This window comes from Triturus cristatus, chromosome 2_1 (genome assembly GCF_964204655.1).
Source record: "Triturus cristatus chromosome 2_1, aTriCri1.1, whole genome shotgun sequence".
Taxonomy (NCBI): Eukaryota; Metazoa; Chordata; class Amphibia; order Caudata; family Salamandridae; genus Triturus; species Triturus cristatus.
In genome coordinates, this window is record NC_140581.1 from 1,124,292,193 (window position 1) to 1,124,315,102 (window position 22,910).

At 44.7% G+C, this 22,910-nt stretch overlaps 1 protein-coding gene across 4 annotated transcripts in view; it reads left to right on the forward strand.

Moving 5' to 3' along the window:
- The window catches only part of KLHL8 (kelch like family member 8), a 306,138-nt gene that overhangs the window by 113,772 nt on the left and 169,456 nt on the right, over positions 1-22,910 (forward strand). For 2 of the 4 annotated variants that reach the window (XM_085636536.1, XM_085636539.1), the window contains exons 2-3: positions 3,747-4,065; positions 19,639-19,721. In XM_085636536.1, the coding sequence (XP_085492662.1) occupies positions 3,787-4,065; positions 19,639-19,721 (362 nt within the window). In that variant the 5' untranslated portion in view covers positions 3,747-3,786. The remainder of the gene's footprint in view (positions 1-3,746; positions 4,066-19,638; positions 19,722-22,910) is intronic. The other 2 variants (XM_085636538.1, XM_085636537.1) reach the window with 1 other exon arrangement.

Genomic DNA, 22,910 nt, shown 5'->3' on the forward strand with positions numbered 1-22,910 from the left:
ACAATATAACGAGCATAATATAACTAGTCCACTTCCTTAACCCTTATTGCATCTGGTTTTGCTTTGTAATATTAGGTCTCTCCCAGAGAGTTCATTATTAAACCATCCTCTTGTGCTTCAATATTTTCAGGGCCAGCTGCCATTCTCACTGTTTGCAATTATCTTGTGAGCTGGACTGGCTGTGCAATGCCAATAGCATTGGGTAACATATTGGCTGTTTTTAAAGATCAACATTCTCCAGTTTGCTTAATGATCTTATTGTGTAAAACCAAGATAGGCCACTCATACTACATCACCGGCACAAAAGTGATGGGAAGTGGAATATGAGCGCAACTTCACCCCCAGGGAATGGCATGACAGCCTACATAGTGTTTGCGCTTCGGCATGTAGGATGTAGGGCAAAGAGATGTTTCTTAAAATGCCCATTACTGGAACTATACCCCAGCTAGGGTAGCCCAATGGCGGCTGGGTGGAGATCCTAATTGCTGGAGAAACTTTGGCCAGTCAGGCAGTCTGACGCACTTGCTTTGGCATTGCCCCAAGATACAGCAGATATCAACGAAATATCCAACACGGACTTACCTAGATTTCCTAGTTACATCCTAGGAGGCCATCCAAATGCACTGACTTACCCTTTGAGATCAATGCGAGGACGAGCTATCACTCTGGGACTGGGTGTGGCCAAACAGGCGCTCCTGTCTTGTTGGGGTACAGAGGATGGCCTGTTGTGACTGAACTGGTTGCACAAGCTATGGGAGCTCCTGGGAAAGAAGAAATTGACAGCAGGAGTAAACAACACACTATCAAGGTATGACAAAACATGGAGACCATACGTACGTTTTTTATTTGGTTAATTCAGGGAGTCTCGGCATACTACACCTCATGCAGCTGACTCAAACTAACGATTAAAGGGCTCTAGTTTTCGTGAATGGTACCTGCTGGGTTCTGCCAGGCTTCTGTTTCTCCTCCATGTTCCCCAAAACCCTCCCCTACTCAAGATCCTCTCAGCCCTCATTTTTACATGTTATTGTCGTATAGTCCACTCCTCCCACCAGCCTGTGGATGTAGGTGGGAAGTTGCTTTATTATATCCTGGTTTAAAACAATAAACAGATTTAAACCTAAAACCAATATTAGCTTATACCTCACGGCCCCATGTGACCATAGTGTGTTCAAATTTTGCTCTGTAGAGGGGGCCTTGGGAGCAAAAGACAATACTAACAAATGCAATATCATTCATTGTCAAAGCCAGTAGGTCCAAAAAGCAAGACATATTGGGTATGCAAGTGCTTGTAGTTTTCTTTCCCACCTAATCTTTTATCTCCTTGACTCTCCTGTTTCTCTGCAGTGCAGTGAAGTATAAGGATGGCTAAAGTGCTACTGCAGGTACTCGCATGACAAACTGAGCTAATGCTGCTAGCTGTGAGACCGACTAGCAGTCCCTTAGGGTTCTCATGCTGTTTCTTAAACCAGCATTTCCTAAAACTGAGGGTCATACCTTATGTTTCTTAAGTAAGCATCTGAAATCTTGTGACTGAAGGTCCTATTAGACGGCTGTCTGGGTTGAGACTGTCAGAAAACCCTGAGAAGCTGCTATTGCAGCACAGCATATCCAGAGCCATTGTTTCAGACCCTAGAGATCTTCTAGATTTAAAGGTATGACCGCTCACCCAGAGGCTGTGGTCATGTCCTATAAATTTCCAACTAAGGAGACAGTACAAGAAACCTAGTGTGGGCAGATGGTAAGAGGTCACTAAAATATGAAAATAGCAAACAAAAGTGACCAGTTCTGTGAATTTCCCTGCATGGACCAAGGTGGTAGTGGCAGAGGGTTCGGTGAAAGAAAATAGGACCATATGAATGATAACTACTGTCTTGAAGAGCATCCTAAGAGGGAGCAAGTTCATTTTCACGGAATGACAGACAGATTGTATTTCCGGAAGCCGCCAGTGTGCCTTTCAGCTGCATTCTGCTTCGACCTGCAGTTTAATAATCAACAAGCAGGGGAAGGCCATTGCTTAATTGTTGCCGGTACTAGGCCTCAACAGATTTTTGGAGACCAGGACTTATTTTTCATTCTCCGACTTTGACCTAGAAAAATAGAGAGAAAGACAGAAGAGGTAGGAAGATGGAAGAAAATAAAGATAGGAAATCGGTGATAACGGGATTAAGCTGGAACAGGAAGCAACTATAACAGTGAGAGAATCTGGTAATGTAGTGTTGTCAAGTAGTGTAGGATCTAGACTAAGCAGCCTTTGGATTTAGCAAACCTGGCATTCAGTAGCACCAGTGGTGAGCATAAATGTATTTATTTATGCTTTCAGCAATTAAACACTGCTGAGCGCCACATGGTGGTTGACCAGTAAGGAGAAATACATTGGATAAGATCCATTCTTACTTGGATTCAACTTGAGAGTTGTCCCGCATCCACTATCTAACTGTTATGAGGTAGGAAATAAAGGCTACCAAAGCTCACTGCGTCTGAGTTCCTATGGGACTTATGTGCTGTACTGTTTACGGATCTCTAATCTGGCAAAGAAAGAGCACTCCTGTAAGGAAGAAGCTGTAATGTGGGATTTTAAAGTGGCAGTCATGAAATATAAAGTGGGGAGTGCTTGTTCAAAGTGATTCTTGGAATGGCATCTAGCAAAGCAATCATCTTTTACACCTTATTCCCCGCCCCCCCACCCAGTATACTGAGAGGCGCTGAAAACTTTGTTCAGCTTATTGGTGTGTTCGTTTACCAAGGTGCAAACTTTGATGGTTCAGACACTTGTTCTCAATCCCACGAACATGAATTAAGTCATTTTACGTTACTATTGGGAATCATTATTAATCCGATTTTGTGGTTTGATTGTGGGAGCTTATGGTCACATTTTGTATATATTTGGACTAGTGAGTTGAGATCTATCTGAATAAATTCCTTGTACCCTAAAAGGCATAATTGGAATAAACGATTTATTCCACTTAGCAAATAGCACACTATTGCTTCTTCTAGCAACATACCTCAATGGATGTCTAACTGGCCAGCTACTGCAAGTCTAATTCCTCAGTGATTTGGTCTGCCTGACAACACAGCTGTCTTCACGAACTATTGTTTTCAAGTCTGTGGCACAGTTCCCTTTAGTCATTGCATTGATATTTTGTCAATCACACCTTGGATTAGTTCGAGGATTATACATCTCTCACCTCGCGCTAATTTCCGTTGACTTAACTCTCTACTTCCTAGAAGTGATTTAATTGCAATACATGAAAAACTGTTGTAAATATGAAAAGTACATTCAGTCATCACACAAAGTATCTTATCTCATACATGCATTGCATACAGCTTAAAGGAGCATTGTTTGACACTTGTAAAGAGAGGGAGGTCGGGTCATGTGTGTGAGAGATCACATGTACATGTGTGGGTATACACACTGCCAGTAATAAGACAAGTTATGGCTAAGCCAGTTGGTCTTGCTTTGTTAGACTCAATCAAACTGTATTTCTTCAAGTTTTTTTTTAGAATTACCACATTAAGGCGAGACATATTGGCTTTGCCAATTCTTGTTGCTTGGTGTCTTGGAACATAGTTTTGATCATCTACATAAACTTCATTATTGTGCCTCTATTCTGTTTAATGCGTTAATTTCTTAACGTTTTAAAAATGCATTTACATCTTTGATAAAATGGGAATTGTGTCCATGTTGCATGTTGAAAAAGCCCTAATTTGCTTTGGACGCATCTAATATTCACTTTTTTATGCAGGAAAATGGATACTCAAGAAAGCTGTGACTACTTAAGTTAGATGCAGCTCACTTTTCGCCATTTGTGTTTCTTCGTCTTCTTCTTTGGAAGCGTTTCCCAAGCGAAAATTCTTCTAATGGCTTCACAGTCCATGGTCCCTGAAAAACCAAAGGCACAGCCCATTAAAGGAAAGCGACATCTGCCACAAGACCAGTCGGTAAGCTGCGACGGTGAAGGAGACGGCCCCTTCGTGTTTGAAGCCAATGAAGCTTGGAAGGACTTTCACAATTCACTGCTTCACTTCTACGAAGCGGGTGAGCTCTCAGATGTCACCCTTAAGGTAAGCGAATGAGATGTCTTCCCAGCCCCAATTCTTTATATTCTTGTGTTGGCACAAGTCAATCATTTTTTAAAAATGGCATCTGTAATGGATCACAGTTTGAGTGCTAATTGTGAATTAACTGAAAATAGAACAGTGGTGCATTAAATACCTTATTTATCAGCCTTTATTGAACAACTGTAGTCTGCATTCTAATCATTAAATTGAACAGGTATTTGCATTTGGTGGTAGTGAAATTGCAGTGATGCTTCTTTAATGTCTTCCAAAAGCACGAAAGCCAAATATAATTCTGAACTTTCCGTGGCCTGAGCCAACAATACAAGCTGTTGCATCGGCTAATTTCAGAGAAATCCATTCTCATTGCACCAAACAAATTGGACATCATTAGAATATCCTTGACCGCTTTAGAACCAATTTGGTTGCAGTGTCTTTTACAAGCTTTGTTAACAGCATGAAGCAGAGTGCCAAGGGAGTGCAAGGAATGGTTTCACAGGCAGACAAACCAATATGAACTTGCTGTCAGCTGTGTTGAGGTTTTGGGAGCTTCCAAATATTTATTGCTAGTCAGAAGCTGTGAGAAGCTGGCATGGTATGATGTACACTTATTTAAGTAAGTGGACAACTTGCACCGGTCCAGACAACCATTATGGTGATGTAATTGGTCTTAGACAACCTTAGAAAGCTCTCCAAGTGATAGCTGTGGAGGGCAGCCTTCAGGCTTAGCCCAGAAGGAGTGTAAAGCAGCTTGTTTGACCAGAATGCAATTTTATAGTATAGATTAAGTGAAAAAGAGCCACACAAGCCATTTATAAAAAAGATATATCTATTATATAATACTCTCTAACACATACAGATATCCTGAACCCGGAGATATGCACAATGCACACAATACTTTGCAAAGAAACACAGTAAATAGCACTTAATACACAGTGGACCGGGGGGGGCAAACCATTAGTAAGAAAGTGGTATAAGAACCATGACTCGGATCAAGACAATGTTGAGAGGAAGTAGAAGTGCTGAGGACCCAAGGAACCACCCAAGATGAGTAGGTAGGGACCCCACAGAGAGTGTAGGCAGTGTGGGAACACAACTGTGTGCTTCATACAAGAAACTATGATTTTCAAAGATTATGGACCATTCCCAGTGGACCCTGAAGAAACCTTGTGTAAGACAGAAGGTTGGAGAGCCACCCCACCCGTGGATACCCTAGTACCCACGTTACCTACATCAGGGAAGCCGGGTGCATAGGTCTGAAGTGGTGTCGGAAATCGCTGTCAAACCCAATGGAGGACTTCAGGAAAGTGCCGCTGCGGAAGGAGGAGAAAGGTGGATTCTTGTTGAGAGGTACCTGCAAGCAGAGGAGACAGAGTCTATGTCACTCTGAAGTGACCAGGAGATCTGGAACACGAATGAACACCAATGTCAGTAGTTGCAGGAGAGTTGACGAGGATCTTCACTCTGCAGCTGTGAGAACCAGAAGACACTGAGGAAGACCAGGAGTCATGCACAAGCTGTCCCACGAAGCATGTTGAGTGCTCAGCGGTCGGTGTCCGGCTGGAGCACCAACAAGCCATGGCAAATGCAACCAACGCAGGAGTTGAAGAAGGAGCAACGTCTGGACCAGCAAGGGCCACGGGACTCACCACAAGCAGGGGAGTCAGGGCAAGCCCCGAGCAATCAGGAGAGCCCAAGAGAAGCAAAGGTGTACCTCAAAGAGACCTACAGGCCAGAGGCACCGGGGTCACGAGAGAACCTCAAGCAGCTCACCAAAAGATGCAGGCCACGATGCACAACGATGCGGTGGGGCGGAAGTCTCTGGTCACTGGTGGTGCTCAATGTTGGGGCTACTTGGAGCCCGAAGATCTTCTTGGAAGGAAGCCAACAAGCCTTTGCACATGCAGGTTGACGCGGTGCACAGGGGTTCGGTTATTGCAACCCCCACAAGGGCTACTGGCCTCAAACTTGGTGAGAGGGCAGGGCAGGCCTCGGGAGCTGTGAAAAACAACCACCTGTGTTGCCGAACCTTTCGGAGTCCGGAGGAGCTCAAGATCAGCAGACCGGTCAACTTGTGAATGCAAGGAAGATTCCTTCAGGTGTCTTTAACAGGCCTTGGAAGGTTCCTGTGTGGTGCACAGGCACAGACGATGCAGCAGACTGGAAGGGAGACTAAGTCAAGCCCAAACAAAGGCCAGCAAAGTTCAGAGTGCCCAGACGGTAGAAGAAGTGGTGTCTGATCTGAATCTTATCCCATGACGAATCTAGGGACCCACCCACAGATAAGCTCGTAAGTACCCTCAGGAAAGGTTGGGACGATTCAGGGGACCCTCCCAGGGGAGGGTCTGAACAGGGGAGAAGTTACTCTCATGTCCTTTGTACAGTTTCGCACCAGAGCGGGAGGCAACTGCTCCCAGGACTGGTTTGAACTGGACTGCATGGGGAATGTGCCCCACATGCAGACTGAGTGACGCTGGCAAGCGCACCCACCCTGCCCCAATACACTAAATCCTGTCTGGGAGGTGGTCACACCTCCCTGTGACAGTATGCCTATTGTTCTGCCTTCCCCTGCTCGAGCTTGGCTCAGCAGCAGGAGGGCAGAATCGTGTCTCTAGGTGGGAGCAACCATTTTGTGCTGTCCGGGTCTGAAAGACTGGTACCAGGGACATGGAGAGCTTAACGGAGGGCTCTTAAAGTGCTTGGAATCATACCTACCACACAGTTTACAGTGTGGGAGGTATGATTCCGACATGTTTGAGACCAAACATGATAGGATTCGTTCAGCCAGTTTTAAGATTGTGTAATTACTCTGTGCCCCTCTGTATGGTATATGGCTGCTTCACTGACAACCCGGAAAATGGACTTTGTAGGCTGTAGGGGTGTCCTGCTCATGCAGGGGCACACTCTCACTTAGAACCAAGCACCCTGCCTTCAGGATTTCAAAGGTCTGCTATAGGGGTGACTTACAGGTTTTAAGTGGAGTGACTCTAGATATGGGAAACCTATATCTTTATTAAGTGGTGCTAGCACCAGCTTACACAGGCTGCAATGGCAGGCCTGTAGTTCAATTTTGAATGGTCTCCCAGGGGTGGCATAATGCATGCTTCAGCCCATGGGGACCTCTGGGCTACCTATGCCCTGGGTACCTAAGTACCATATACTAGGGACTTATAAGGGTACACCAGTATCCAATCTGATATGTACCTAATTACTGAATATAACAATTTAGGGAGAAAGCAGATAGACTGGGGTCCTGATTAGCAGGATTCCAGTTAGACTAGTCAAAACTGCCTAGCACCAGGCAAAAAGTGGAGGTAACCATGGAAGCAGACTCTACTTTCCTACAGAAGACCAAGTGGGTTTGGTGATAGTTATTCTCTATGGTGACAAGTTCCAAGACTTCCATACATGTACACGGAAATCATTCATATTGATGGTGTTGTGTGGGAGACCACCCAAGAGTGCCATTAGAGGCACTGTTAAGCCACCAGTAAAATATTATGGGGAGTCCACAGAGGAGCAAGAGAATCCCATACCTTTAAATGTACCGTTAAGCCACTAGTAATATTTTAAATCTATTGTATTTGCCGTTATACAATGTTTTCTACCTCTGATGAGGTGCTAACGTTCTTTTCAGACAGGTAGCACGCTATTCTGTGGGGTACTTACAGCATTAACGGCATTTGCCATGCATATTATGTAACAATCTGCATGCTGTTTATCTCAGTTTGTAAACACTTTACTATGCAAGTGCATTTATGTAGCGCTTCCATTCCCCGACAAGGCGTTGCAACACTTCAACACATCTTATTGAGTGTTCAAATGGGAATGGTAAGTTTTCCTTGTGTTGCTGACTTTACTGTGGCACACAAACTTGAATGGTCATACACAAGGAAATGTTGCCCCTTTTTGAATTGATTGTAGTCCAGAAACTGTTTTTGGGGTATTGCCTCACCTGTGCAGTGAAACACACCAGAAGACGATTTTATCATACGTTTGCAAACCAATTACATTAAGATGCACACAGGCATGAGAAGCAACGTTATGAGACTAGTATAAAACAAGCCTTGTATGTGAGATACAAAAGGAGACACACAATCAGTGTGTGATATGCTTGCAAATGCGTAATGCTTGCAGTGTGCCGGATGCTAGGATGTGTGTGTGAGATATAGGTACACACTCAAGAAGCATTATGTGAACAGGAAATGCACGCAACAAGCATAGTGAGATATACAGTACGAGATGTGTGTGGGTGAATATCAGAAGTGTGGTGTCTGAGCTGAACACAGGCACAAGAGGTTGAGTCCGATACTTGCAAACGCAGTAAGTGTAGTGTCAGAAAAGCTTACAAATGACTACCCCGCATATGAAAGTCACAAAATAAGAGTAGTGCATTAGATGCTCACAAGCATGACAAAATATTTGGGAGACTTACAAATACATAATTCATTTTGTATGTAATGCTTGGTACAGTTTGTTCTGCTCACAAACAGAAAGCCTTCTTTAGAGAAGGCATAGAAACAGAAGTGTGGGGTGGGAGAGGCTCATTAAGATGGAAAACTAGTGTGAAATACTAACAATCGAGCCCTGTGTGTGAGATACTGTGTGTGATTTTACTACACACGAGAACCCTGGTGTGAGTTACTCACAAACATGTACAGTGTGAAATGCTCACAGACATGAGCATCCATACGTATAAACCCAGATAAAGCAGTGTTCGGATGTGAGGGCAATCTGGCTGGGGTTGAGATCGGGTGGGAGGGTGAAAGAGACAACAGGAGACGGGGCAAGTGAAAACATGGGCATTCGTGTGGAGCGCTCAAACACAAAGAAAAAAGTAGCTCTTTAATAGGGGTGCAGTGGATGGACACAAGTACTTGGTCCATGCTCTGGGGAGGGCTAAACACATGAAGAGGCATGATGTATGCATGCCATGGACAAACTGGGACAAAGGATACAAGAGCAACAATGGAGCAAACAAATGGTAGCCTATAGGTGGGCCGAAGCCCACAATTGTAAACAGCATGTCTCTTCGAGACAGCGCTTGTGCTGTCTAACTGAGACCTAAAAATACAGAAACCTCTATAAAGGGCAAAATTAATGCTGCAACAAATTTGGGGTATCGCTTCTCAGTGATCCTGATAGCTCAGCTTCAGTTGACAGTTGAACTGTGTAATAGATTAGATCATATCAAAATAAACTGTATGTAGCAAATGCTTTTATAAATAGTAATTGGTAAATTCCTGTAGAGCCTGATGCATGGCCTAATATCTCCTTTACTCCATGCTAGGGGAGTATTATTTTACTTCCACTGTAATAGGTGAGTCTGAATAATGGCATTTTTAAAAATATGAATTCATAGTAACTGGGCACAGTTACAACAGATTTATATTAAAAATAAATATGTAGGATGCTTCCAATTAGCAATGGAATCATTGCTCTGGTGTAACTAAATTGTCTTCCTTTAAAAATGTCCTGTGGTGGGGGGAGGGGGGGTGAGGGGGGGGGACACTGTACTGTCCATATTTAGGCTACTGGGTGGTGTTTTACACTATGAATAGATTAAGCATTGGTGAGGTATGAAGGGGTTAAATAATTGCTATGAAACCTCCCCCCAGCCTCTTGAAAAATTGCCAAAATCTTCTTTGAAATGTGTTCCTTTACCTGCGGTGATGAAATAAAAATGTCACTTGGTACTACAGTGGGAGGTGTCAAGGGCGTGAGGCAAGGTTGTGTTCGCGAGGCCTGATGTTGTTTAATCAGTTTTTATTAGTGATTTGCATGATAATTTGAAGGGTGGGAGCCTCTTTCCAAATGGGTAACCACACCTGTAAGTAGCATCTGGAATGCTGATCATTTACGTCTGGATATCACCTCTACTGGATTGGAGCAGGCACTAAAGGTCGCATTAAAAACATGCCACATCAAAACAAATGATAGTAAATTTAGCTAAGACCCATATTGCATACTTTAGGCTAGTGAAAAAGAATGCCAACTGATTTCGTTGTTATGCATGGCTTCCGTATGAAGCCTCTTTTGTTTACACCAGATCTTAAATCTGGTAATTCACTGCTATGAAGTTGCAACAGTTGATATTAAAACTCTTTACCCACTGTTGTTGCGTCATGAAGGCGTTCCAGGTCAGGCTGACAGGACACTGAGAGAATGTAAGTGCAGCGCTGCTTGTCTGCTTTGCCTTAAAACAGTAAGCACAGCTGCAGGAAGGGGAAGAAGGCAGGGAATGTGGTGGGTGCTCGTAAGGATGGCAGGCAAGGTGTTTACTCATACTTGGGACAGGGACTAGAGGTTCTATTATGTATAGCTCCCCCATTACTCCTTCCTTTGCCTCAGCCTACTAGTTCTAAGCAGAGGTAGATGTTTTGGGGGCCATACGTAACCTTAATTTATAGATAGGTAAATGTGCGTTACCGGTATGTTTTTCAGCGGCGGGATCTAAGTGACATCATAGACAACTCGAGCTTTGTGCTTGTTGTCTATTTGTCACTCAGAACCCCTTGGTAAAAAAAAATCCCCGTAACTCAGTTATCCATCTATAATTCAAAATATAATATGAGTTTAATTACAGTAACCAGTTACAGATATCATGGATTTAAGATGAATAACAAATTAAGATGGCAGTCACACCATGAATAGTGGAAGAAAAGTGCACAGCTATGTGCAAATGCAGTAAAAGGGTTTAATGCAATACTATGATCCATACTCTGGAGGAAGTATTGCAAGCTTACAAAATTAAGTTGATGCCCATGTTAGAATAAGCCTTACCGGTATGGGTTCTGTGAGAAAATGGAATATATTATATGGTGTGGTTGTGCGACCTCACCATGTAATACACTTACCAACACCTTAAGAATCAGTAGTTTTTGTTTGTCAAACCCTTAGCTCAACCCTAGGTAGCTGTGGCTCTGGTCTTATACACGGGAACAAATGTTAAGCATTTAAACAGCACTAAAACAACTGAAGAAATAAGAGACGCTCAAGAAATCCGCCACCATATTTTGTGTTTTTATGTATTTTCAGACCCCAAAACGAAAAAGATCACCCGAGGGTTCTGGAGATACAGAATTTACAAGCTATAGTATACATACACACACTTTTTACTTAACTGCGATCAAACATTGGTAAATTCAACACATTTGATACTTAGAAATTTCTTCAAGAAATCATTGGATAAGTATCAAAGCGTTTACTTTGAGTTACTTTAGGGGTCCAACTCTGACAGAGAGCAAGACAGGGGTACCAGTAGGGTTCACAGAAAGTTACCTCGAAGATAGGAGCAGTCTTCATTGAGTCCCAAGCACCTTTATCCTGTTGCTGTAGGTTCATATGGAGGTGGTCCCGATGCAAGGTATACAGGATACTGTGGATGCGATGGGCTCGACGGGGTTCTTTCTGTCTACTCCTTGGTCCACAAACTTGCCAAGTCAGTCCTGGTCACAGGGGTCGATGTCCTTTAAAGTCCTCTCGGTCCTGGTAGAAGTTCAGTCGATATAGGGCTGCAACTTGCCCACTATCTCAGTCACAACAAAATCCTTCCTTAGACAAAAACTTGCCTTCTGGGTGACCAAGTTGCACGGTAACATCTCTGCAACTTTGAGCATTGGGTCCTGGTCTCGGTGATGAGGAAAAGGCACCCTGATATTACCTCTCGCTGATTTCTTCCAGTACAGATGATATAAGTTTGGGGTGCCAGGGTTGTCCTTTTACACTCGGAAAAGGCCCTCCGAGTAGGATGTGGTTGGTAGCTAATGGGTTACCAGGTTTCTTCCCTCCCTCATGACCACTTTCTGTGAAGTGTGGCATCAGGCTATTCCTAGATGCCCCATTCTGCCTACTTCTAATATGGCAGAACCCCTCTTTATGCGTTCAGAACTCCCTAGCCAATCCAGAGGTGTGGCTACCAAGAGGATACACTCCTCTGGGAGAGGCTTTGTGGAAGGCAGTCACAGTCCATTCAGGTGCAGGCGACGACTCCTTCCACTACTCTAAATGCAGCCAGGTCTATTTAGCCTGGCTACGAGTCACCCATGAAAGGTAGGACACATCTCAATCTCCCCCTTGTGTCGGTCTAGTGTGAATACACATTCCTAGCTCCTGTCACCCTCAACCCAGATACACAGAGGCAGAGGCATACAGGATAGTTAAGCAAGAAAATGCCCACATTCTAAAAGAGGCGTTTTCAAACACCCAATATAAAAATATCTTCACTAAAAGATGTAGATTAAAATTCTGAGTTCAGGAAGCCTAAACTCAATTTCTTAATCTTGTCCCAATGGAGAGTTACACTTATAAGATGTTGCAAGGCAGCTCCCTTTATAGCCTATGGAACAGACAGCCTTTCAATAGTGAAAAACAAAATACACAGTATTTCACTATGAGGACATGTAAAACACACCAGTACCTGTCCTCCTTTTCCTATACACTGCACCCTGCACTGCACCCTGCCCATAGGGGTACCTTAGTCCTAACTGAGGGGTGCCTTACATTTAAGAAAAGTGACGGTTAGGGTCTGACTAGTGGGTGCACTTGCCAGGTCGACATGGCAGTAAAAGCTGTGCGCAGACACTGCTGTCTCAGGTCTGAGACACATTTGAAAGGCTACTTGTGTGGGTGGACCAACCAGTGCTGCAAACCCACTAGTAGCATTTGATTTACCATCTCTGGGCTCACACTGTGCACTGTACTAAGGATTTACTAGTAAATCAAATACCAAAATCATGAAAAACCAATCATAACACAATACACAGTAGGAGTACTTACACTTTAGCACTGAATAGCAATGAAAATGTGAGCAGAGACAACAAACCAGCAACAATGAAATCCAGCATACCATCCAAAACAGGAGGTCAGAAGGCAAAAACACAGGGGGAACACCCTAAAAGATGCCAGGTCTAACACAGTGCAAATGTAATGGTCATTTTAATTTAAGATGTTTTGTCTGTAATGAAAGTGTGCTACCACATAATGCATATTCCACTCTACACCACTCCAGTCTGCACCACTCCACACTACACCACTCCATACCATTCCACATTGTTGCCCTCCACTCTATTTCCGCCTTTCTGCTCTACACCACTCTACTCTATGCCAATGCACTCTACCCCACACTACACTGCGCCACTGTATTCTCCACTCTGGGCCACTGTACTCTCCACTCTGTGCCATTGCACTCTCTGCTGGCTGTAAGAGTGCATTGGCCACTCTGCTGGCCAATGCACGGGATGAGTTTTCCACCTTCTGGCGGTCTCTCGCTGCTCTGCACACTCCTCGGGCCAAGGAAATGGGTCTAGGGGGGACACGCTTTGCTAATCTGTTTATATTATGCTTTTGGTGGCTGTAGGATCGACGGTGGTTCAAGAAGTTTAGGGCTTTAATCCTGGCTCCTGCACTCAACCACAAAGTGTTATTCTAAACTCGAAATGGTGCGGGCGGACACTAAAATTCCGGACACACAGTGTGATTCGTCAAGCGGGGGCCGAGAAAAAAGGGGGGTCCCAAAACGTGTTTTCCCTATGCAATTTTCCATAGGAACCTTTAGTTGCAGCTACAGCCCGAACTGCTGAACGCTATTACACCAAATTTGGCAAAAAGGTTGCCCTTGGTTCAGAGTCGTGCCTTTTAGTTAAATGGTAAATCCGTTCAGTAGTTGCTGAGAAAATCAAAAGTAAAATCATATATATATATTTATGGCCGCGCAGGATCCGCGCACCCTCCCGGTGACCAGCTGTATACTAATTGGCTGTCAACACTCCAAACCAGGAAGTGTTGGCAGCCATCTTGTGCCTCGATAGATCCGAGGCACAAGAAAGAAGGAAAAAAAACGCAAAAAGGGGGCAGGGTAGAAACACCATGTTATAGTTAGCTGGACATTTCACTCGTAAAAAACCAATGAAATTCCCCCGTTATAGTTAGTTCAGATAACTATAACTCGCACGCCCGCAATCCACTGCTCATGACGTCACATATTACATCACTCATGACATGGTCAGTGGCATCACTCATGACATCATCCTTGTGACAGAGTGGCGGTCGCGCGAGTTATAGTTATCTGAACTAACTATAACGGGGGAATTTCATTGGTTTTTTACGAGTGAAATGTCCAGCTAACTATAACATGTGTGAAACCTATGGTTTTTTAAGTGAATTTGCAAGGTTTTTTAAATGCTAATTCCTAACTATAACGTGTGTGAAACCTATGGTTTTTTAAGTGAATTTGTACGTTTTTTTAAATGCTAAGTTATGTATGTATTATTATATCTTTTATATATTTATCTTACAATAAACTACCTATGTATATAGTTATAGATTGACTGTATCCTGTAATATGGAATGGCTAGTTTAAAAAGTTTTTTTTTTTATTTTAATATTTTCCACCGTGCGCGCACCCCGCGATTTTTGTAAAAAAAATTAACAATTTTTTTTTAGCCTTCGGGATCCTTCAGGGACCCCCTGACAAAGGCTAGGGGGTCAGAAACTCTCTACCCTGCCCCCTTTTCACGTTCGCCACCTTCCTTTTTCCCTGTCGCACACAAAACAAACAAAATGGCGGCCGACACTTCCTGATTTCGACCGATTCGAACGTTGACTGACATGTAACCACCAATCAGAATTACGCTCGCGCACGTTGGGGTGCGCGCACGGTGCGCGCATATAGATATATATGTACTTTTAACTGCAATTTTCTCAGGAAATACTGAACAGATGGACTCCATATATGCAAAAGGCACATGCCTGACCTGAGGACTACCTCTTTGAAAATTTCAAGTAATTCTGTTCAGCCGTTCGGGCTGTACCTTCGACTAAAGGTCCTATGGGAAAATGCATGGGGAAAACGCGTTTTGGGACCCCCCTTTTTTCTCGGCCCCCGCTTGGCGAATCACCCCGAGACTTTCAGGGTAGGAGCTGAGCGCCCCATTAGTTTTGAATATATCGCGAGGATTCGTCAACCGGCGCCAAAGTTAGTCAAAATAGAATTTTGAGATTTCCTATGGAAACTCGGTCCTAACTATAACTATCTACTGGCGACACACACATTTTAGTAGGGTTTGCAGCAAAGCTGCGTTTTAAGCGCCGGCTTGCCTTTCTAAATGGTACGAATAACCTTTTACTATTACCCGAGTTAACGGTACTCTGCTTTTCGACCTTGGAAGGATGACGAGCTGAGATGGCCTGCAGTAGTACAAACTCAGTTTCTCGACCATGGCTCAGTTTGATGGAGACCGAACCCATGAACCGCGGGCCACGTGCAGAATGTCAGCTGTGAGCGTGTAATGGTGTAATGTTTGCTTTAGGGTAACAAAACTCTAAGTTGTTCTCCAAGATGTTAGGTATATATCTCCGGTCAGAAATATTGAATGCAGTGAGCTGGTATGACGATGAAGCGTATCGGTGCTCCACCATTTTTTTTTATTTGGTTAAATTAAGATTGAGTAACATAATTTTTCTTTTTATTTTGAAAGCTATGGGCTGAGGACACAGTTGGTGGTGGGTCGAAGGTCATGAAAGACAGTCGAAGGTCATGAAAGACCTATACTGTCAAGGACGTTCAAACTGATTTTTTGTAGTGCTTTTGATTGCCTGATTTGGAAGTTGATTTTGGTACATTGTATTCTGATGCAGTCATTAAGGACGATAGGGAGCACTGTTCAGGTGTTCTGCATTATAAGGAGCCCCAAGGCAACAAGCATTGTGAAAACCAATATGTCTAGCTTTTTGGATCTATTGCCTTTGCCAGTGGTTTTTAGTGATACTGTACAGAATCTCTGCCCCTGTCTTTCTAGCATGAATGAATGAAATTAGATTTGTATAGCGCTTAGCTACCCTGAGGCCTCCTAGCGCTTGTGGAGCGGAGAGACTTATAGGCATGTCCTGCTAGTGTGAAGTGATAAAGAGATGTGTTTTAAGCAGTTTCCAGAAGACCAACATGTTAGGTTCCCCTCGGAGAGTAGGGGGGAGGGAATTCCATAGATTGGAGGCATTCGGGGAGAAAGAGCGTCCACCCCATCTGGATGTTCGTACTTTCAATGGAGTGGCAAGAAAAGCGGAACTGGAACGAAGACTCCTAGAGGGTTGATAGGGGGTGACCAAGGACTGAATGATGGGTGGGCCTGATTTCCACCTAGCTTTATGGGCCAGGCACATAACCTTGAAGTGTATCCTGGCCCGGGTAGGCAGCCAGTGAAGATTCCTCAAGGTAGGTTTTGCTGTTTGTCTCCGGGGAATCTGGAGCAGTTGGTGATCCGCACAATTTTGGATTACTTGTAATATCTGGATTGTGGACTGAGGGGCACCCAGATACAATGCGTTCCCATAATCCAGGCGGGACAGTATGAGGGCCTGCACCATAATCCTCCTTGCCTGGAAAGGGAGCAAGGGAAGAATTTTTCTGAGCATTCTCATTAGGCCAAAACAAGTAGCAGATAGCTTAGTGGCTTGATGATTAAAACAGATGGAGCTGTCAAGCCACATGCCTAGGCTTTTAATCTGCTGCTTTGGGGTGGGCATGGGGCCAAGACAGGTCAGCCATATAAGTGCCGAGGAGGGTGATGGAGATTTACCCAGGAACATCAGTTCGGTCTTGTCCCCATTTAGCTTGAGGTGAGAGTGATCCATCCATTCGGCTACCGCTTCTAGGCAGGTACCTAGAGCGCAAGATGATCCCTCAGGGTGGTCTAGTGCCACCACCAGTTGGGTATCATCTGCGTAGGTAATGATCTTTATGCCGAATGGAAGGACAATCTCTGCCAATGGGGCCATATAGGTGTTAAAAAGCGTGGGGCTCAGGGAAGAACCCTGTGGGACCCCACAGCTAAGAGGCCATCGGTTCGATGTGGCAGTTCCCTCAAAGGCTTGGAAGAACCGATCTTTTAGGAAGGACTGGAACCAGGTGAGTGCCATATTTGTCACTCCCAGATTTTTTAGCCGCTCAAGCAGGATGTTCTGGTCAACAGTGTCAAAGGCGGCACTGAGATCTAGAAGAATGATAGCTGCTGAGCCGCCCTGGTCCAGAAGTCTCCTTGCCTCCTCTATTACCGCCAGGAGGGCCGTCTCGGTCCCTAGCTGAGGGCGGAATCCTGTTTGAGAGACGTGAAGCAGGTTGTTGGATTCCAAGTGCTGAACTAGCGTGGAGTTTATATGTCTCTCAATTAGCTTGCTCAGCCAAGGGAGGAGAGAGATGGGACGGTAGTTGGCCATGTTAGAGTGATCTAAATAGTTTTTTTCAAAAGGGCTCTTACCTGTGCACATTTCCATGCCAGTGACACTATGCCAGAGGTGATGGAGGAGTTTAAAGCATCTAAGATGACTGGGCGAATAGCATTAGAGACTAATGAGAGGTACTGAGGAGGCGCGGGTCTGTGGGAGAGCCAGAGGTTACCCTAGACATAAGGGTGTCCAGGGAGTCTGCATCTAACAAAGGAAATTCTCCTAGAGAGCACTGTGTTAGAGGATGTAAACTTCTGCTGCTGAGATCGGTAGACTCGGGCAGATGGGGAGGAAAAGGCAGGCAAATCAACTGTATTTTTTGATGAAAGTATTCTGCTAGATTGTTGCAACGATCTGGGGCTTCCTCCTCTTTGGGAGGTTTATGCGGCATAGTGGAAAGGGATTTAGCGTTGCGAAAGACCTCTTTAGGCGGCTGCAGTGATCCTCTCCTCATAGAAGTTTGTTTGGGCAATTTTGATCTCTGCTTTATAACTCCTAATTGCCTCTCTATAATCAAGTTTCCTCTCTTCTGCATAGGTCTGTGTCCATCTCCTTTCGAGTTTCCTACAGGTCTGTTTGAGCTCCCTTAATTTAGGAGAAAACCATGGAGCTGATTTTTGCTTGAATCTCTTATGAGAGGGTTTTTTTGGAAGAATAGTGTCCAATGAGATTTGGATCCTTGAATTAAAATTATTAGCCATCTAAGGGTTAGGGTCACTATGGGGTCTGGTGGCATTAAGAACAGCAGTCCATTGGCTAGCAGAAAGATTCAACCATTTCCTATCTAGAGTCAAGGTAGTGTTCTGAGGATGAATGGGGGCCAGAGTCTCCCAGACCAGGGGAATCGGCGAGTGATCAGTCCAAGGGAGGGGGATGGGAGTGCCAACCAAGAGATTCTGATCATTACTAAACACTGGGTCAAAGAGATGGCCTTTATCATGTGTGGGGGCGAAGCCTTTCTGCTTGAAGCATTAGGTGCGCTTTTACCATCAGCAAGCTATTTAAATATGTTTTTAATGTGTGACATCGAAATTATCCCTGTGTCAGTACTGACTCATTCTGACAGCATACCTGCCAACTTAGAAAATCACTTTACCGTGTGAGGAGGGGGCAGGGCCTTGGAGGCGGTGGGACCTGTTGCCGAGAGCTATCTAAGAGGCACTCAGCCCCTTACCAAGCCCCCACTCCTCTCCAAAAAAAACAAAGGGTCATAGAGGTGGTCTCCAATGTCCTGGGGTGTTTTCACACCATTTAATGGACATTGGCTGCTTACAGTCTCCGAAAACTAGCTTGAAATCCACCGTTTATAGTGGTTTCCAGCTCGTTTTCTCTGCCACCGTGTGATTTCGGCTCTTCACTGGGCGACCGTCTGGAGTGAGCCAAAATTGGGTGTGACACAATGTGGCACCGAGTGAGATGGCAGGTATGTGACTGGGTTGTCATTATGTAATGTGTTTTGTGCCTCAGCTCGCTGAAATGTGTAGATACTTGATGCTAAGAAACACTTTCTGCATGCTGGCTCTTACATCGCTTAATAGACGAGCTGCGAAGCCTGTCGTGCAGATGTGCGTGAGATCTCCTCATATGGGGCTTCTGCTGCTGGAGGCGTGTGTTTTTTTGTTTTGTTTTTTGTTTTTTTTACTCTTCGATTAGTAGGCGCTAGGCTGCCCATGTGCCCTGCCTGTTCTTAGTTAATGATGCAAAGCCAGAGTTCTAAGGTGACTGAGGGCGAGTCGTTCCCATCAGGCATTCGGTGGGAAATGTTCCTGAGCTGCTTGGATGCAGAGCCTGTAGAACTAGTGCAGCCACACACCCTGGAAGCTGCCACTGGGACGCCTTCATTCCAGTGCCTAGTAGCAGAGGGTGTGGTGCTACAGTCAGGAATGCTTTGCACAGATTGCCAGATGTGCAGTAAGAGGCACCTGAATGGTAATAAAAAAGAAAAATAACTGCTACGAAGGGAGCAGCAGGCAGGGAGAGTGGGAAAGAAGTAGTACCATCACATCAGGAGCTGCGGACGGGCACAGATTAGGTTTGGTTAATCTGTGCTTGGTCCCCACTTCATAGAAAGGTAATGATGTTTGGCCAGCACTAGCCAATTAAGGTGGCTGAAAAGAAGAGCGACACTGCAGCCAACAAATGGTAAGCAATATGAGGGCCCCAAGCACTTTTTGTAAACAATAGTGTCCCGCAAGTGAGACTGTTGCGCTAGCGCATGCTATCGCATGCTCGACCCTAAAAAGGCATTATGCATGCAGGCGTTTTTTTTTCTTTTTACTTACTGATCAGAGTTGGATCAGTAAAAAATAAAAATTGTGCAAAACCATATTTTTTTTCCTGTCTTATTTTGAGGTGCAGATGGGGGAAGAAGGTACAGGTGGGGAGCGAAGCAGTATAGTGGAAAAGCAACCCCGGGACAGAAGCAACACGAAAGGTGAAGGGTAAGCAACACCGAAGCTGTGGGTGGGGGAAGCAGTACAGAAGTTGGAGGTAAGCAAACGGGTGAGACAAAGGAACAGGGAGCGCGGGAGAAAAGCATAGGGGCTAGAGAGCAGAACTTGGTGCTGTGGGGAGAAATACATATATGTGCGCAGCACAAAGGTGGGTGAGGGGCATGCACATTGGTGAGAGTCACATGGAGTGTGGTGGGGAGAGCAGTACACGAAAGAGACCTCCAGTCTTTTGGAGAGATTAAATAACAAAAAAGTAGTGCTTCAAAAGGGAGGTGTGGAAGGACCCAAGTAATGTGTCCATGCTCCAGAACAAACACAAGAAGGGGTCAAACACAAGAAGAGATCCTGGAAAACTAGCACTTGTGGAAGAAAAGGAAGCCAGTCCGAGAGGTGGTACAAAAGGCTGTGCTATGTGGAAGGGAGAAGCGCAAGATGGACATCCTAAAAAAGAGATAGCAAATGGAAAACAAATAAATGTACGAAAACAAATAAATGTAAGAAAATACAAAGCCAATGGTAAGTAATGGGTGGAATGCATGTCCCCAATACGGCTTTGCAATCCGACAGCTGCTCTGTCTGGTAGGCTAAAACATAAGTGTTTCAAGTGCGGGTATAGTGTGAAAGTCTTGTTAGGCGTACCCACGTTTGACATGCTTGTAAACCTTCCTCCCAAGTTATGAAACATTGTTTTGAGGAACAGAAACCGTATCAGTCCACTAGCCCAAAACTCCCTGCAAGCTTATCTCACACGTGTGGCCTCTGAATATTCCACATGTGAAGATAGGGAATCTGCATTTTCCCCACCTAATATTGAGTAACTGAGATTGATACTTATTTCACGTGAAATCACGTGCTGTGTTTTTGAACCACTAATACAAAAGAGCTTTCCTCAGCAGTGACTCAGCCCTCATGGTTGTATTGCCAAACTGCATTGATTTAAAAAAAAAAAAAAAAAAAAAAAAAAAAAAATGTTGAGCGTAAATCAGTCTTGCACAGTAGATCTTTTTAACCACCTTTTAGGTCATTAAAGAGAAAGTGGATGAAACACGAACTGGTTCATTCCAACACATCTTCAGAAAATAAACAGAAGTTGTAATAAATAGAAACTGCAAACAATATTATTTGTCTCTAAGCTCGGTGCATAATTACCAAAGTAAATAGACTTCTATTGGTGCACATAAATAATAAAAAAATGTGATACAGCCTAGAACAAATGGAAACGGGCAGTTAAAACTGTTTAATGCAGGGGGTGTGGCCACTCTGGCAACCAAGATGGCTGCCTAGCAAAGTACTCTACAACTGGACCCTATTTCATCCTGTGCAGCTAGAGTCTCCCTTGTCACCCAGCTATGGATTGTGTGGTTGGAGTGACCCATTAGGGGGCTGGCACTGGCTTGCTCTGCAGCTAGGCGGTTTCAGCCAGTGCCGCCTGTCTTGTCCTTTAATGTATCTCAGCAGGCTTTGAAAGCCCGGTGGCGGATACAGGAGAACCTGAGGCCGTGGCAGTAGGCCCTTCACAGAAAGAATGAACATCCGTCTCACCATTACTCATCATGGAGAAGGGCGACCCCAAACAGAGAAGACTACACATTGATCCTTGAGGATCGGCATACCTCAAACAAGTGAATTTCCACAAACCTACCAGGGATCTCCGTTCCAGATCCATCTCCCTAGCAGCTACCTAGCACATCTGCCGGCCCGAAGAGAAGAGACCGCTCCTTCTCCCACCTGACGGCTAAGTCGTGGAGCAACCTTCCCATACACCTCAGAGCAGCTCTGTCACTCCAACAGTTCAGGAAGGTCCTCAAGATCTCGATGTTCAACCGATAGGAACAGGCAGTGGAATCCCGCAGCAGGACCCCACAGTGCCTCGAGGCCCTCATGGGTTAAGCAGTTGTGCCATACAAAACCTGATTGATTGATTGATTGATTGATTGACAGTGTTAAAGACGCTGCTGTCTGACACCAAGGAGGGTGCAACGAGGGCCACACAACCGGGTCGGGGGGGGGGATGCAATACTCCTAGATCTGAAATCTGGGCTCCAATCCTTAGACCCTAAAATAGATTCCATGTCCATTAGACTAGACAGACTCGGAGGAACTGGATAGACATAACACCAGTCTGGAGGGTGCAGAATGATAGAACTCAGACCTCCAGGATGGCGTCATTACCAGCACGGACAGAATAGTCCGCAGCTATGGCAAAAAGTGAAGATTTGGAAGAGTGATCACGCCGCAACAACATTCGTATCTCAGAAATATCTGAGACTACAAACATGGGACAACTGAATGGCTTCGTTGAGACCATGCTCTCTGACTTTTTTGGATGATCTAATTTCTCTGAGGTGTTCTTGGTTGAAAAAGCTCACAGGTTCCTGGGGTTCCGCCCTTCCCCCGGGTCTCCACGAGGCTTCTTGTTGTTCTCATTTGTTACTTTACAGATCAGGTCTCGAATCCTACTTTACATTGCAGCGTGATAAACTACCCATGAGTGTTAGGACCCAGTTTCTTAGGATTTCATGTCGCCTAATTCCTCCAGAAGATTGACATTCCTAACGTGGAATGTATGTGGTATTAATAACCTGGAGAAGGGTAAACAAATCCTTACATACCTCGAATGCCACTGCTCAGATGTGGCCCTTCTGCAAGAGACTCATTTTCTGCCCACCAGGACTTCCATCTATGTTACTAAGTGGGGGCAGCCATGTTTTTTTTCTCTCATAGCTCCTATGCCAGGGATGTCTCCATCTTAATGCATAAACAGGTACATTTTTTAACTATTGCACCAGCATGAAGATGCAGGGGGTGCAACATAGCCACTTTCATCCATGGGGGGGGGGGGGTGACCTCCCTTTGAGTATTGACTGACTTATTGGACAAATATGGCTTTTCAGGTATCTGGCGCCTGCACCACAGCAGCATTCACTTTTCGCTCTGCTCCCCATGGGATCCAGTCCCGCATAGATTACTGGCTTGTTTCGAGAAATGTAGCCGCCTGGGTTACTGTTATAGTCCATCCACCACTTACACTTTCGGGCTTCAATGTTCTAGACTGCCTAACACAGTGGTGATGCCAAGCAATGCTCTTCATGATACGGTTTTCTGCTATGTGGTGCCAGATGCAATTTTGGAATATTTCCATCTCCATGATGGGTTGGTGTTTCAAACATCATTATG